At 42.2% G+C, this 16,720-nt stretch overlaps 1 protein-coding gene across 3 annotated transcripts in view; it reads left to right on the plus strand.

The window, feature by feature from the left end:
- The window catches only part of SH3BGR (SH3 domain binding glutamate rich protein), an 86,466-nt gene that overhangs the window by 64,779 nt on the left and 4,967 nt on the right, over positions 1-16,720 (plus strand). For all 3 annotated transcript variants that reach the window (XM_068969806.1, XM_068969788.1, XM_068969798.1), the window contains one exon: positions 11,383-11,412. In XM_068969806.1, the coding sequence (XP_068825907.1) occupies positions 11,383-11,412 (30 nt within the window). The remainder of the gene's footprint in view (positions 1-11,382; positions 11,413-16,720) is intronic.

Raw genomic sequence — 16,720 nt, forward strand, 5'->3', positions numbered from 1 at the left:
CAGGGGTGACTGGAGGCCAGAGGGCCCTGGTTCTTTATGGTGGTCCTCTGTGATGTGGGTTTCCTGATGCCCATTGGAAACTCTTAATGCTGGTCCCTCAGCATGGGTTAGGCCCTCTGCCCTGGCTGGATGTGGCCATGCCTCTCACAGTGCCCAGCCCTCTGACCGCAGTCGATGCTTCCCCGAGCATCGTGTCCAGGTGCTGCCCCGATGCCCCAGGGGTCCCTGGCTCAGCTTTTGCATCAGGCACCACCTGGAACATCCACCTCCTTCTCTCTTTTGAATCTGGCTGCTCCATCTTCTCAGCTCCAAGCCCTAAACTCCAAGGACTTTTTTTTTTGCAGGGATCATCTAGCCTCCTCACCTCTCTCAGCCCAGGGTTTTGAAAAGCACAGTCAGTAACTTCTTCCCAGCAGGCGGGGAACAGGAACAAGTATGTGGCTGTCTCCTTGGAGTTTGTGTGTGGGGAAGACAGTAACTTTTATTTTGGGTAGCAGGGAGAACAAAATGAGAATTTGTATCCTGGTATATACCATTGCTTCCCAGGTAGCACAGTGGTAAAGAATCCACCTGTAATCCAGGAGACGAGGATTTGAGCCTGGGATGGGGAAGATCCCTGGAGAAGGAAATGGCAACCCACTCCAGTATTCTTGCATGGAAAACTCCACAGACAGAGGAGCCTCGCGGGCTACAGTCCATGGTGTCGAAAAGAGTTGGACATGACTGAGCGACTGAGCACATGTGTGCAGCCACATGTTCATGACAAGGCATACAAACATAGTTTAACCTGTTATTCTGAAAGAATTACAGACTCACAGGGATCTAGTACTGAGTCCTGTGTGCTCTTCTCCTGGCTTCCCCTAGTGGTGACATCTCAGCTGGCTGCAGTATGAGGTAGAAACCAAGAGTATGACCCTGGTGCATCTCTGTTAAGTAGACTTATAGACCGTATTCAGGGTTGACCATTTTCCCAAAAGCTTTCATTTGTGTGTTAAACACCATTCTTGTGTGTCCAGTAGTCATGTATGGATGTGAGAGTTGGACTATAAAGAAAGTTGAGTGCAGAAGAATTGATGCTTTTGAATTGTGGTGTTGGAGAAGACTCTTGAGAGTCCCTTGGACTGCAAGGAGATCCAACCAGTCCATTCAGGACTAAAGGAAATCAGTCCTGAATATTCACTGAAAGGGCTGATGTTGAAGCTGAAACTGCAATACTTTGGCCACCTGATTCGAAGAACTGACTCATTGGAAAAGACCCTGATGCTGGGAAAGATTGAAGGCAGGAGATGAAGCGGACAACAGGGGATGAGATGGTTGGATGGCATCACTGACTCAATGGACATGAGTTTGACCAAACTCCAGGAGATGGTGAAGAACAGGGAGGCCTGGCGTGATGCAGTCCATGGGATCACAAAGAGTCAGACATGACTGAGCAACTGAACAGAACTGTGTGTTCAGAACCATTTCCAAGTGGGCAGTGGTAATAGCTCCCTCCAGTGGCTGGGAGTGTTAAAACCGTGATAGACCAGCTGAGTGTCTAAGCTCACCTGATTTCAACTACTGCACATGATTATTCAGTACACACTTCTAAGTGCTCAGATGATGCCAGTTTCATGGGGAAGATATTTATCGAAGAATATCACATTGATTTAAAAAATCATAATTATTTCCTCTAATGATGTGGACTTTTCCTGACCACCAATCCAAACCTTGGGGGTTCTTACACATAAGATGCTGAAGTGTATGTTACCTACTTGCTGACAGGTCGGGGCAGTGTTTGGGAGGCAAAATGGTGCACCATGAAAAGGGCTTTCATTCCTGTCTAAGATGAAATCACCTGCAGCTTCAGATCTACAGAGAGGGAACTTCACGGTTCCCTTCCCTGATGACCAGGGAGGGATGAGGGGCTAAGGAGAGGGGAGGTTTGTGAATACTACCAGAGGGGGAAAGAAGGCAAGCAGATCACCTCAGCTTCTGGGAACACTGAGAAGGGGACTGCAGACTGGGGGTGTCATGAGAACTTTATGAAACCTTGGAAGTAGAAGATGCAATTTGTTCATCTTTGTGTTTGGTTTTCATTGAGGCCAAAATATTTTACATTGTGTTCTTTGTCATTTCAGTGATCCTCTCCAAAACCTTCTGACACCTTGGCTTGACTGACTACATGATTATGGTCTATGCATATTCCCCACTCTGCTTCCTCCAAAATTAGTCTTGAGGATAGTTTCTACATCAAGGGGCAGGTGTTGGTTTAGGTCCACCATGAACTTGTGAGTCTAAGGCTGAGCCCCCATACTGTCTGATGATGGAGAGAACCCTGCTCTTATTCCTGACCTCCAGCCTGGTCACTCTTTTCAGATCCCTCTGGGCTGGCCTCTGCCTTCCTTCCATACTGAGCACTTGTCTTAACCAGACACTGCCTGACGCTCTCCACGGCTGACACCTGTCCTTAGTCCTGGCCACATGCCATGTCAGCAGCCTGCCTCCCTGGCCAACTTCCCAAGAGAAACAGCTGCTATGAAATTCTAAGGCTTCTCACTTTGGAGGCTTCCTCTGACTAGATTTCTTTTTTAAAAAGTTTACTTATTTATTTTTAATTGAAGGATAATTGCTCTACAATATTTTGTTGGTTTCTGCTAAATATCAACATGAATCACCATATGTTTGCCCATGTCCCCTCCCTCTTGAAGCTCCCTCCCTCCTCCCTCCCCATCCCACCCTGCTAGGTTGTTACAGAGCCCTGGTTTGAGTACCCTAAGTCACACAGCAAATTCCTATTGGCTGTCTATTTTACATATGGTAATGTATGTTTCTATGTTACCTTCTTCGTGCATTCCACCTTCTCCTTCTTCCCCACCCATCTTTTCTTAAGTGTATTCTCTATGTCTGTGTCTCCACTGATGGACTAGCTTTCTTAGAAGAACAACAAGGTTAAACAATTTTAAGCTGTAGCTTAGTCCAGTGCAGGATTCAAACCTATTCTGTTGTTGTTGTTTACTTGCTCAGTCGTGTCTGACTCTTTGTGACTCCAGGGACTGTAGTCCACCAGGATCTTCTATCCATGGGATTTCCTAGGCAAGAATATTGGAGAGGTAGTCATTTCCTCCTCCAGGGGATGTTCCCGACTCAGGGATTGAACCCATGTTTGCTGCATTGCAGGCAGATTCTTTACCGTCTGAGCCTCCAGAGGATATTTAAGGATCTGCGTAATTCTGATGCTTTAAAATTTCGTGAGCTAAGTGACCATTCGGAGAAGGCAATGGCACCCCACTCCAGTATTCTTGCCTGGAAAATCCCATGGGCAGAGGAGCCTGGTAGGCTGCAGTCCATGGGGTCGCCAAGAGTTGGACATGAGGGAGGTGGGAGGGGGGTTCATGTTTGGGAACGCAGGTACACCCGTGGTGGATTCATGTCAATGTATGGCAAAACCAATACACTATTGTAAAGTAAAATAAAGTAAAATAAAAATTAAAAAAAAAAAGAGTCGGACACGACTGAGTGACTTCACTTTCACTTTTCACTTTCATGCACTGGAGAAGGAAATGGCAACCCACTTCAGTGTTCTTGCCTGGAGAATCCCAGGGACGGGGAGCCTGGTGGGCTGCCGTCTATGGGGTCGCACAGAGTCGGACACGACTGAAGCGACTTAGCAGTAGCAGTAGCAAATGACCATTGTATCTAATACTGTGGGCAAGAATCCCTTAGAAGAAATGGAGTAGCCCTCATAGTCAACAAAAGAGTCCAAAATGCAGTACTTGGATGCAATCTCAAAAATGACAGAATGATCTCTCTTCGTTTCCAAGGCAAACCATTCAATATCACAATAATCCAAGTCTATGCCCCGACCAGTAATGCAGAAGAAGCTGAAATTGAACGGTTCTGTGAAGACCTACAAGACTTTCTAGAACTAACACCCCAAAAAGATGTCCTTTTCATTATAGGGGACTAGAATGCAAAAGTAGGAAATCAAGAGATACCTGGAGTAACAGGCAAGTTTGGCCTTGGAGTACAAAATGAAACAGGGCAAAGGCTAACAGAGTTTTGCCAAGAGAACGCATTGGTCATAGCAAACACCTTCTTCCAACAACACAAGAGAAGACTCTACACGTGGACATCACCAGATGGTCAATACCGAAATCAGAATGATTATATTCTTCACAGTCGAAAATGGAGAAGCTCTATACAGTCAGCAAAAAAAAAAAGACCAGGTGCTGACTGTGGCTCAGATAATGAACTCCTTATTGCAAAATTCAGACAAATTGAAGAAAGTACGGAAAACCACTAAACCATTAGGTATGACCTAAATCAAATCCCTTACGATTATACAGTAGAAGTGACAAATAGACTCAAGGGATTAGATCTAATAGACAGAGTGCCTGAAGAACTATGGATGGAGGTTCATGACATTGTTCAGGAGGCAGTGATCAAGACCATCCCCAAGAAAAAGAAATGCACAAAGGTAAAATGGTTGTCTGAGGAGGCTTTACATACAGCTGAGAAAAGAAGAGAAGCAAAAGGCAAAGGAGAAAAGGAAAGATATACCCATCTGAATGCAGAGTTCCAAAGAATAGCAAGGTGAGATTAGAAAGCCTTTCTTAGTGATTGATGCAAAGAAACAGAGGAAAACAATGGAATGGGAAAGACTAGAGATCTCTTCAAGAAAATCAGAAATACCAAGGGAACATTTCTTGCAAAAATGGGCACAATAAAGGACAGAAATGGTATGGACTTAACAGAATCAGAAGATATTCAGAAGAGGTGGCGAAAATACACAGAAGAACTATACAAAAAAGATCTTCATGACCCAGATAACCACAATGGTGTGATTACTCACCTAGAGCCAGACATCCTGGAATGAGAGGTCAAGTGGACCTCAGGAAGCATCACTATGAACAAAGCTAGTGGAGGTAATGGAATTCAGCTGAGCTATTTCAAGTCCTAAAAGATGATGCTGTGAAAGTGCTGCACTCAATATGTCAGCAAGTTTGGAAAATTCAGCAGTGGCCACAGGACTGGAAAAGGTCAGTTTTCATTCCAATCCCAAAGAAGGACAATGCCAAAGAATGTTCAAACTACTACACAATTGCACTAATCTCACATGCTAACAAAGTAATGCTCAAAATTCTCCAAATGAGGCTTCAAAAGTATATGAACCAAGAACTTCCAGATATTCAAGCTGGATTTAGAAAAGGCAGAGGAACCAGAGATCAAATGGCCAACATCTGTTGGATCATAGAAAGAGCAAGAGAGTTCCACAAAAACATCAACTTCTACTTTATTGACTGCCAAAGCCTTCAACTATGTGGATCACAATAAACTGTGGAAAATTCTTAAAGAGATGAGAATACCAGACCACCTGACCTGCCTCCTGAGAAATCTGTATGCAGGTCAAGAAGCAACAGTTAGAACTGGACATGGAACAACAGACTGGTTCTAAATAGGAAAAGGAATATGTCAGGCTATATACTGTCACCCTGCTTATTTAACTTATATACAGAGTACATTATGCGAAATGCTGGGCTGGATGAAGCACACGCTGGAATCAAGATTGCTGGGAGAAATATCAGTGTCATCTAAAACATGCAGATGACACCATCCTTATGGTAGAAAGCAAAGAGGAACTGAAGAGCTTCTTGATGAAAGTGAAAGACGAGAGTGAAAAATCTGGCTTAAAACTCAACATTCAAAAAAACCAATATAATGGCATCCAGTCCCATCACTTCAAGGCAAATAGATGGGGAAACAGTGGAAACAGTGACAGACTTTATTTTAGGGGGCTCCAAAATCACTGCAGATGGTGACTGCAGCCATGAAATGAAAAGACGCTTGCTCCTTGGAAGAAAAGCTACGACCAACCTAGACAGCATATTAAAAAACAGAGACATTACTCTTCCAGCAAAGGTCCATCTAATGAAAGCTATGGTTTTTCCAGTATTCATGTGTGGATGTGAGAGTTGGATCATAAAGAAAGCTGAGTGTTGAAGAATTGATGCTTTTGAACTATGGTGTTGGAGAAGACTCTTGAGAGTCCCTTGGACTGCAAGGAGATCAACCCAGTCAAACCTAAAGGAAATCAGTCCTGAATATTCATTGAAAGGACTGATGCTGAAGCTGAAACTTCAATTCTTGGCCACCTGATACAAAGAACTGACTCATTGGAAAACACCCTGATCCTGGAAAAGACTGAAGGCGGGAGGAGAAGAGGATGACAGTGGATGAAATGGTTGGATGGCATCACTGACACGATGGACATGAGTTTGAGCATGCTCTGGGAGTTGGTGATGGACAGGGAAGCCTGGCATGCTGCACTCCTTGGGGTTGCAAAGAGTTGGACATGAAAGAGCAACTGAACTGTAGGATGGGTATTGAAGTTTTTATTTAATAACTATCCCATCTCCTCCTAAGAAAGATTTGAGGCAGAAATGGCATACATAAATACCTTAATTCAACATTTTATTGACAGATTGAATGCTGCCTTATGCCAGGCAGTCCAGGGACTGGGGATGGAGCTGTGAAAATGAGCTTCTGTTCTGGTAGAGCTGATGATGGTCTTAGCCAAGTTTCTTCAAAGCTTATGTGACCTTTAAAACTTTTTTTAATTTGAGTATAGTTACTTTACAATATGTGTTAGTTGCTACATTACAGCAAAGTAAATCAGGTATTTGTGTACATATATCCCCTCCCTTCTGGACTTCCTTCCCATGCAGGTCACCACAGAGCACGGAGTAGAGTTCCTTGTACTATACAATAGGTTTTAATTAGTTACCTATTTTATACACAGAAGTGTATATACGTCAATTCCTGTCTCCCAATTCACCCAACCGCTCCTTTCTCTCTTGGTCTCCATACGTTTGTTCTCTATGTCAATGTCTCTACTTTGCAGATAGATTCACCTGTACCATTTGTCTACATCCCACATATATGTGTTAATATACAGTATTTGTTTTTCTTTACTTGACCTTTTGAGGCTAAGAATCTCTAGAAATTCTCTGAGCAATCACTTTTTTCTATTTAATGTTTCTTTCAAGAAATCAAGGTCAATTCAGATATTCCTTGGTAATTGCTGCTGCTGCTAAGTCACTTCAGTCGTGCCCGTCTCTTAGCTACCCCATGGACTGCAGCCCACCAGGCTCCCCCGTCCCTGGGATTCTCCAGGCAAGAACACTGGAGTGGGTTGCCATTTCCTTCTCCAATGCATGAAAGTGAAAAGTGAAAGTGAAGTCTCTCAGTCGTGTCCGACTCTTAGCAACCCCATGGACTGCAGCCCACCAGGCTCCTCCATCCATGGTATTTTCCAGACAAGAGTACTGGAGTGGGGTGCGATTGCCTTCTCCCGGTAGTTGCTGCTAGCTAACCTCTGAAAGTTGAGATGACCACTAATTCCTATAAGAATTCAGTGTCCTCCAGCCTAGCTCTAAGGATAAGTCCATTTTTAATAGTGTGTTTTTTTTAACTCATTTGCTTCAACTGTACACAATTAATAAAAATAATTGGATGTAGAAAACTGTAAAGCTCTACATAGCTGATAGTTCTGTATCGCGTAGTGAATCCTAATTTGATTGTATGTAGATAAGAAGAAAATGAATGTTCTTTGAGATCTAAAGAGTTAATAGATCTAAAAGAGTTACAGATTCATTTATTTAGTCACTTAACACATTTATTGAATTTATTCCAGATAGTAGCTGGGTCCTGGAAATCCAAAAATGAACAAGGATACATGTTGTGCCCCCAAGAGCACACAGACTAGTCAGGGAGGCCAATAAATGATGATTGTGGGAGCAAATAAGGAGATTCTTTAACTCAGCCCTTGTTGTTGTTGGTTAGTCGCTAAGTTGAGCTTGACTCTGCCGCCCCATGAACTGTAACCTGCCAGGCTCCTCTGTCCATGGGATTTCCCAGGCAAGAAAACTGGAATGGGCTGCCATTTCCTTCTCCAGGGGATCTTCCCCACCTAGGGATCAAACTTGATTCTGCTGCCTTGGCAGGCAAATTCTTCACTACGGAGCCACCAGGGAAGCCCCTTCAGTTCAGTTCAGTTCAATTCAGTCGCTCAGTCGTGTCTGACTCTTTGCGACCCCATGAATTGCAGCACACCAGGCCTCCCTGCCCACCACCATCTCCCAGAGTTCACTCAAACTCAGATCCATCGAGTTGGTGATGCCATCCAGCCATCTCATCCTCTGTCATCCTCTTCTCCTACTGCCCCCAATCCCTCCCAGCATCAGAGTCTTTTCCAATGAGTCAACTCTTTGCATGAGGTAGCCAAAGTACTGGAGTTTCAGCTTTAGCATCAGTCCTTCCATGAACATCCAGGACTGATCTCCTTTAGAATGGACTGGTTGGATCTCCTTGTGGTCCAAGGGACTCTCAAGAGTCTTCTCCAACACCACACTTCAAAAGCATCAATTCTTCGGTGCTCAGCTTTTTTCACAGTCCAACTCTTGCATCCATACATGACCACTGGAAAAACCATAGCCTTGACTAAACGGACCTTTGTTGGCAAAGTAATGAATCTGCTTTTGAGTATGCTGTCTAGGTTGGTCATAACTTTTCTTCCAAGGAGTAAGCGTCTTTTAATTTCATGGCTGCAGTCACTATCTGCAGTGATTTTGGAGCCCAAAAAGATAAAGTCTGACACTGTTTCCTCATCTATTTGCCATGAAGTGATGGGACCAGATGCCATGATCCTCGTTTTCTGAATGTTAAGCTTTAAGCCAACTTTTTCACTCTCCTCTTTCACTTTCATCAAGAGGCTTTTTAGTTCCTCTTCACTTTCTGCCATAAGGGTGGTGTCATCTGCATATCTGAGGTTATTGATATTTCTCCTGGAAGCCCCTAGGGGTCAGGAATGTCTTCCTTGAAAGTATCGTTGTACGCAGTGTCCTGGAATGATCAGTGTGGCTGATCATTAGCTGAAGTAAAACATGATGTGACTAGAAAGATGAGCAGGAGCCAGATCATGACGGCCTCTCAACCATTCTAAAGATTATGGATTTATCATGAGAAGATCGAGGGTTTTAGACACGAGGTGGATTGTCTTTTTTAAATTAATTAATTATTTTTTGACTGCACTATGTCTTCTTGCTGGGTGTGGGCTCTCTCTAGTTCTAGTTAGCAGGGGCTACTCTCTAATTGCAGTGCACAGGGTTCTCATCGTAGTGACTTCTCTTGTTGCTCAGCACAGGCTCTAGAGCTCAGGCTCAGCAGTTGTGGTGCACGGGTTTAGTTGCCCTGAAGCATGTGGGAGCTTCCAGAACCAGGGATGGAAGCTGTGTCCCCTGCTTTAGCAGGCAGATTCCCAACCATTGGACCACCAGGGAAGTCCCTGGGATGGTCTTTTAGAAAGATATCTCTGGCTATAGTGTGGAGAGTTACTTGGAGATAAGGAAGACTAGAGGTGATGTAATCTTGGTGAGAGAAGATGGCAGTCATGGTGAAGGAAAGACAAGGCATTGGCAGAGGTAGACAATATCAAAGACATTTAATATTCAACACATTGCTGAAAAACCAACACTCGGATTCTGCAACAAGTGCAGGACTCTCTTTTCCTGAACTTTATAAGACTTGCTGTGTTGCCAGCTTCAGTTTAGAGATTCCCCGTACTGGGACAACTCTTGGGTTGACTCAGCTTAAGCCAGCTGGATCAGGCTTTCTGTACTTTCTTTGCCAGCATCAGAAATCTGAGAATATTGTTCTGGAGCTGGCCAAGAACTTGAGGTTGGGCCAGAGAAGGTGGCCATATGGCAGGCCCTCCATGCCTTGCCTTCTGTGATAATCTTGAGAGGTAGCCTGGTGGAGTAGGAAGAACATTAAGTTAGGAAACAGGAGAAGGGGGCGACAAAGGATGAGATGGTTGGAAGGCATCACCGACTCAATGGACATGATTTGAGCAAACTCTGGGAGATAGCGAAGGACAGGGAAGCCTGGTGTGCTGCAGTCCACTGGGCCACAGAGAGTTGGACACGCTTAGTGACTGAACAACAACAACAACAAAGAGTCTCAGAGTAAGTCCTGATTGTGTTACTTGGCTTCTGATTTTTGTCTAATTACTTAACTCTGTGGTCTTTGTGTCCTCATTTGTCCAAAGAAGAGACTGAGTAAGAGGATTTAGGTAATTATGAGGTTGCTTTCAACTCCTTTGGTCCAGAATTCCATGAGCTCACTGCCTGCTTTGAAAGGCATTGGGAATGTTTAGCGGAGAAGGCAATGGCACCCACTCCAGTACTCTTGTCTGGAAAATACCGTGGATGGAGGAGCCTGGTAGGCTGCATTCCATGGGGTCGCTAAGAGTCAGACATGACTGAGTGACTTCACTTTCACTTTTCACTTTCATGCATTGGAGAAGGAAATGGCAACCCACTCCAGTGTTCTTGCCTAGAGAATTCCAAGGATGGGGGAGCCTGGTGGGCTGCCGTCTATGGGGTCACACAGAGTCGGACACGACTGAAGTGACTTAGCAGCAGCAGCAGCAGCAGCAGCAGCAGCAGCAGCAGGAATGTTTAGGGACTACTCTTTAGAACCAGATCTTCCTGCCCAATTAAAGCCATTGTAATACTCTGGCCCCAGAAAGGCTCGTCAGAGGGCCATTCTGGGAAAGGATGTCAAGGTTCTTATTTCTTTGCAATTTTAGGAAGTATTGCCTGGTTTTCCTACTTTGATCCCAGGGAAATAGAAACTTCCATGCATTGGCAGAGTGGAGACCTGTTTGAGCCTGGAAATGGCTTTATAATTTCTTAACTTTAAGTTTCTTTCTTTAGCCAGGATTCAGTGTTTAAATGGTTTAGAAATGTTATTTGTTCTGATGGAGGATAAAGTTTTGATCTACTTTTATTAATTGGTTCAGAACTGAAGTAAGGCATACTTAATAGGCCATAAAAGCAGAAAAGACATAATTTTGTTCAAATTTTCTAGTTGCTTACATATATAGTCTGAATTTTCCTTGATAGCTCTATAGGTGTGCAATATGCTTTGGATATAGAACAGTATTAAACTTATAATCAAGCAGAATTACTAATTAGTTGTATTTTCTTAGGAGTAAGAATGATGAAAATATGTCTTTGATTTTATAATATTCCAAGGACTCAAAATAAAATGCATGAAATAAGTAGGCATTGCTCAGTTATCATATCTTTGCTATTGATGTTTCTCAATAAATTGATATTCTTCATTTTGGTAAACATGCATTTATTATAGCTTGCTTAATTTCTATTTATTTTTTTAACTAAAATTTTTTATAGTTTTAAATTTTTATGCAATTTTAAAAGTTGCTTTCCATTTACAGTTATTACCAAGTATTGGCTATATAGTTTGCTTAATTTTTAGATTCAACTTAAAACTTATGTGAATTTATGTTTTTATTTAATTTCTGTTTGTGGATTTAAGGAAGAAGATGGAGAGACAGCAGCGGAAGAGGTACAGTAGCATATTTCACAGTTGTGTTGTGCTTAACAGAAGCATCTTTTAGGTGAGAGAATTGCAGCTTTCCCAATATTTCACCATGTTCATGATACAGAGAAGCTGACTCGACCCACATTCCCAGAAAGTGAATGTAGGTTTCCTTTAGCCTGCCAAGAAAAGAAATAAAATAAGTTGGAGATAGATTTGGAGGTGAATGAAGAAATAGGGGCTCTGAACCCTTCACCTCTTGTGGTGAAGGTATCATCAATGAAGTCAGGGCAGGCTGGACCAAATCCTTCAGTGGTGATGTCTTCTCCCTTCTTCCTTCCCACCCCATTGAATAGCGCACCATTTATGCCGCTTGTGTGGTTCTTACTGGTGTTACTGCCTCCTATTTACCTTGTTGGTCAGTGAGGAATTCCCTCCTTCTGGTTATGGGAATGGCAGACACACAACTGGACAAGTGAGATGGACAGGGCTTATTTTATTTTCTTAATTAAAATTAATTAATTTTAACTGGAGGATAATGACTTTACAATATTGTGGTGATGTTTGCCATACATTGACATGAAATAGCCACAGGTATGGACAGGGTTTATTATTCACATGTTCTCCAAGCCCAGGGGATGAGGTCATTCACACAGTGCAGGGCCACACGGGGTAGGGTCACTTGGGAACAGTGTGAACAACCAGGGCTCTGGGAGGCAGGTTGTGTAGAATCAAGAGGGTGGGTGTCCCCGAGTCCACATGGGGGGCAAGGTTGGCCTGATTGAGTAATTCTGGGGTGAAAGCAGGCACTGCATCTGGTCCCTTGATACTGAGGGCTGCTTGGGTGAGAGACCTAATTTGTGGGAGCAGAGGGGGAGGGGAGCCAGTGGTCAGGCCATTGTAAGTCTTCCCAATTTTACCAATGTTAAGACAGTGGATAATACTGAGTCTTAATTGTAGTCTTGCACCGTGGTATGTACCTTAGATACCAGGAGGTTTAAACATGCAACTCATCATTTAGTGTCTGGAAGACCTGTGACATTGGTAAGTAACCACGTGGTTCCAGGATTTCTAGTGTGAATCTATCCAGGGGGAGCATTACTATTTGTGTGTATGTGGTTTTTTTTTGGGGGGGGGAACATAATTGATTTACAGTTTTATGTTAGTTTCAGATGTGTAACAAAGTGATTCATGTGTGATTCTTTTCCCTTACATGTTCTTATAAAATATTGAGTAGAATTCCCTATGCTATGCAGTAATTACTGAGCCGGGGCACCACAACTAAGAGCCAGAGCAGGCAAATAAAATAATAATAATAATAAAAAAAGAGTTGCACAAAGTAAGAAAATAATTGAGTACTGAGGATACAAATACATTTAAAACAATGAAAGAAGTTATAAAACAATATTAGTGATATTAAGGATAAAATTTAAAGGAATAAAATATATCCTCTGTAACATATAATTTAAACTATTATTGGGCTGGCCAACATGTTTGTTTACAGGATCTATGCTCAAATAATAACCAACATTCCTAGGGAGACCTCATATCTCACTTTTGGAGCTGGGAGTTATTTGAACAAATGAAGAATTTAATTAAAATGTTAAATCACAAAAATGTAGAGACCTTAAACATTTATTTTAACTTGAAATATACAGATGTGTATTTAAATACACATGTGTATTTATATACACATACAAATATACAAATGTGCCAAGTTTTTGGATGCAGGACAAAAATTGCTTCTTTAAAAAATAGTCCAATGACTAGATTTACCCACTGTCTTTCTAACATAATCAGTAGTCTGTCTAGAAATTCCAGCTTTTGTTTCTTTCCCTTTGGGTTTCATGAGTCCTCCTTACCACCCAAGCTTTTCGACACTTCATTTGATGACAGACATATGTTGGTCTTTTCAAAGTGTTCCATTAACTTTACATGGGAAAAAAGTTCTTTTCATGTTCATATTTCATTGGATTCCATGGTGCTTATTTTTTTTTAAAGATTTTTTGATGTGTACCATTTTTAAAGTCTTTACTGAATTTTTTACAATATTGCTTTTGTCTTATGTTCTGTTTTTTTGGCCTCAAGGCACGTGTGATCTTAGCTTCTCGACTAGGAATTGAACCCGTACCCCCAGAACTGGAAGGCAAAGTCTTAACCACTGCACCCCAGGGAAGTCCCTATGATATTTATTCAAGTTGTATAATTACAATAAGACTGACTTGGATATACCAGCATGGGAACAAACATAACCCAGTCTGGTAAATGACGACTTTGGTGGGTGGTGATACCAAACCTACTTGTAAGCACTCACCATGCCTTCATCAGCCAGTGTTATTTGAAAGCGAACACAGGCTTCTGCGTTGCAGGCAGATTCTTTACCGTCTGAGCCACCAGGGAAGTCCAGGCTTCAGCAGAGGTTCTCAAAGAGGGTTTCCAGAGCAGAAGCAGCTGCCTCACCTGGGAACCACTACAAATGCACGTCTTCAGGCCTGGCCCCAGATCTATAAGCTCAGAAGCCTTGAGTTGGAGCCCAGTAGATTGTTTTGAGAAGCTCTTCAGGTGATTCTGATGGTCTGTCAAGGCTGAGAACATAGGTTCTAAGTGACCCAAGGGTTGCCAAGTAGAGGTCAAGGGCAACAACTCCTACTGTTTTGGTGCTCGTAATTGCTTTTGTTGTTCAGTTGCTTTGTTGTGTCCAGCTGTTTTCGACCCCAGGGACTGTAGCAAGCCAGGCTTTCCTGTCCTTCATTATCTCCCAGAGTTTGCTCAGACTCATGTCTGTGGAGTTGATAATGCATCTTCATTGTGGGGATTCAGGATTGAAAGGAATGAGGGATCACTCAGAGGTAAAAACAGCTGATCAGAGCCTCCAACTGTTTGGGGCAGAGCCTTTCTCTCTGCCATCCTTCCTGTACCCGTGAAGGAAAACACCAACCACGGGAAAGGCAAAGAAATAGCAGCTATATTCCAATAAAAATTAATTAAAAAGTACAAATGCTAATCAGAGAGCTAAATTAAAATGGAAAACTCAAGGAAAGATAGAATATTTACCAAAAGTCACATGTATTATCTAGGTATTTCAGTGGAAGGTCATTCACATTAAAGAAGGTCCCCTGTCATAAGGAACTCCTCCCCAAAACTTTTGCTGATATTTAAAATTGCAAATAATTCATGACATTTATAGAAAGTTTAGTAATACAGAGAAAAACAGAAACTAATAAGTTTATAACCCCATTACCCCAAGAGACCCACTAGTTACACACTCATACACATGCACACACATACTTATCAAACCTCGTGGATACTCTTCTGTAACCTACTTTTTTTTTTGTGATCTACTTTTATTCATGTAATTAAGCTATATATTTTATGGGGATGGTTGTTTATAATCTACTTTTATTCATGTAATTAAGCTATATATTTTTTTGTAATCTACTTTTATTCATGTAATTAAGCTATATTTTTTTGTAATCTCCTTTTATTCATGTAATTAAGCTATATATTTTATGGGGATGGTTTGTTTTTTTTGTAATCTCCTTTTATTCATGTAATTAAGCTATATATTTTATGAGGATGGTAAATATAGATCTGTTTCATTATGTTAATATTATTTTATCAAACTCATCCCTATTATTAGACCTAAAAGTTATTTTTAGCCTATTCTATACAGTGACTTTTTATTACCTGTATATTATATCTTTCCAATAATAAATTTTCATTTCTCTCTTGCTAGGCAAGCTTCCATTTTAAAAAATCCCATTTTTATGTATAAAAATAAGACAAAAAGATTATTAATTTGCAAATAGTTTCAGATTATATATGTAAGTTGCTGATAACTTTGGATTCAATAAATTACTTAGTATAACAAAATATAGCCAGCTTCCATGTTTAAAACCTTCATCAAAATTCTGACATGTATACTATCATGTAAGAAACGAATCGCCAGTCTATGTTCGATACAGGATACAGGATGCTTGGGGCTGGTGCACGGGGAAGATCCAGAGAGATGATATGGGGTGGGAGGTGGGAGGGGGGTTCAGGATTGGGAACTCATGTACACCCGTGGTGGATTCATGTCAATGTATGGCAAAACCAATACAGTATTGTAAAGCAAAATAAAGTAAAAATAAAAATTAAAAAAAAATTCTGATAAAATTCTATTTGCTGAGATTCTTTTTGTATTTTATTCTTCCAACTGCTTTCTGAATTTTTAAAGGTAATTGTCTTAGAACAATCTGTTAATACAAGTAAAGACTATATGCTTAAGAGGAATCATGAAACTCATTAGAATTAATGTATTGCCAGCAGAACCATCCCAGAGTGAAGGGTCTCTGTTGAGGAAGATGATGTCTGTGTGTGTGTGTATGTGGTGGATGTATGTGTGGGGTGTGTGTGTGTGTCGGGTGTATGTGTGGGGTGTGTTGGGAGGGTGTGTGTGTTGTGTATTGAGTGTGTGGTGGTTTGTGTATGTTGGGTGTGTGTGTGGTGGGTGTATGTGTTGGGTATGTTGGGAGGGTATGTGTGTGTTGTGTGTTGAGTGTGTGGTGGTTTGTGTATGTTGGGTGTGTGTGTGGTGGGTGTATGTGTGTGGTGAGTGTGTGTGTGAGGTGTGTATGTGTGGGGTATGTGTGTTCTGTGTGTGTGTTGGGTGTGTATGTGTGTGGGGTAGGTGTATGTGCAGGGAGTGTGTGGGAGAATATGTGTGTGGTGTGTGTGGGGTATGTGTGTGGTGTGTGTATGTGTTGGGCTTGTATATGTGTGTGGTGGGTATATATGTGGGGTGTGTATGTGTGGGGGTGTCTGTGTTGTGTGTGTGGTGGGTGTATACATGGGGTGTGTATGTGTGGCGGGTGTCTGTGTTGTGTGTGTGGAGGGTGTATATGTGGGGTGTGTATGTGTGGCGGGTGTCTGTGTTGTGTGTGTGGTGGATGTATATGTGGGGTGTGTATGTGTGGCAGGTGTGTGTGTTGTGTGTGTGATGTGGGTGTATATGTGGGGTGTGTATGTGTGGCGGGTGTCTGTGTTGTGTGTGTGGTGGGTATATATGTGGGGTGTGTATGTGTGGCAGGTGTGTGTGTTGTGTGTGTGATGTGGGTGTATATGTGGGGTGTGTATGTGTGGCAGGTGTTTGTGTGTGTTGTGTGTGTGGGGTATATATGTGGGGTGTGTATGTGTGGCAGGTGTGTGTGTTGTGTGTGTGGTGGGTATATATGTGGGGTGTGTATGTGTGGCGGGTGTTTGTGTGTGTTGTGTGTGTGGGGTATATATGTGGGGTGTGTATGTGTGGCGGGTGTCTGTGTTGTGTGTGGTGGGTGTATATGTGGGGTGTGTA

The sequence above is a fragment of the Capricornis sumatraensis genome, chromosome 1 (genome assembly GCF_032405125.1).
Source record: "Capricornis sumatraensis isolate serow.1 chromosome 1, serow.2, whole genome shotgun sequence".
Classification (NCBI taxonomy): domain Eukaryota; kingdom Metazoa; phylum Chordata; class Mammalia; order Artiodactyla; family Bovidae; genus Capricornis; species Capricornis sumatraensis.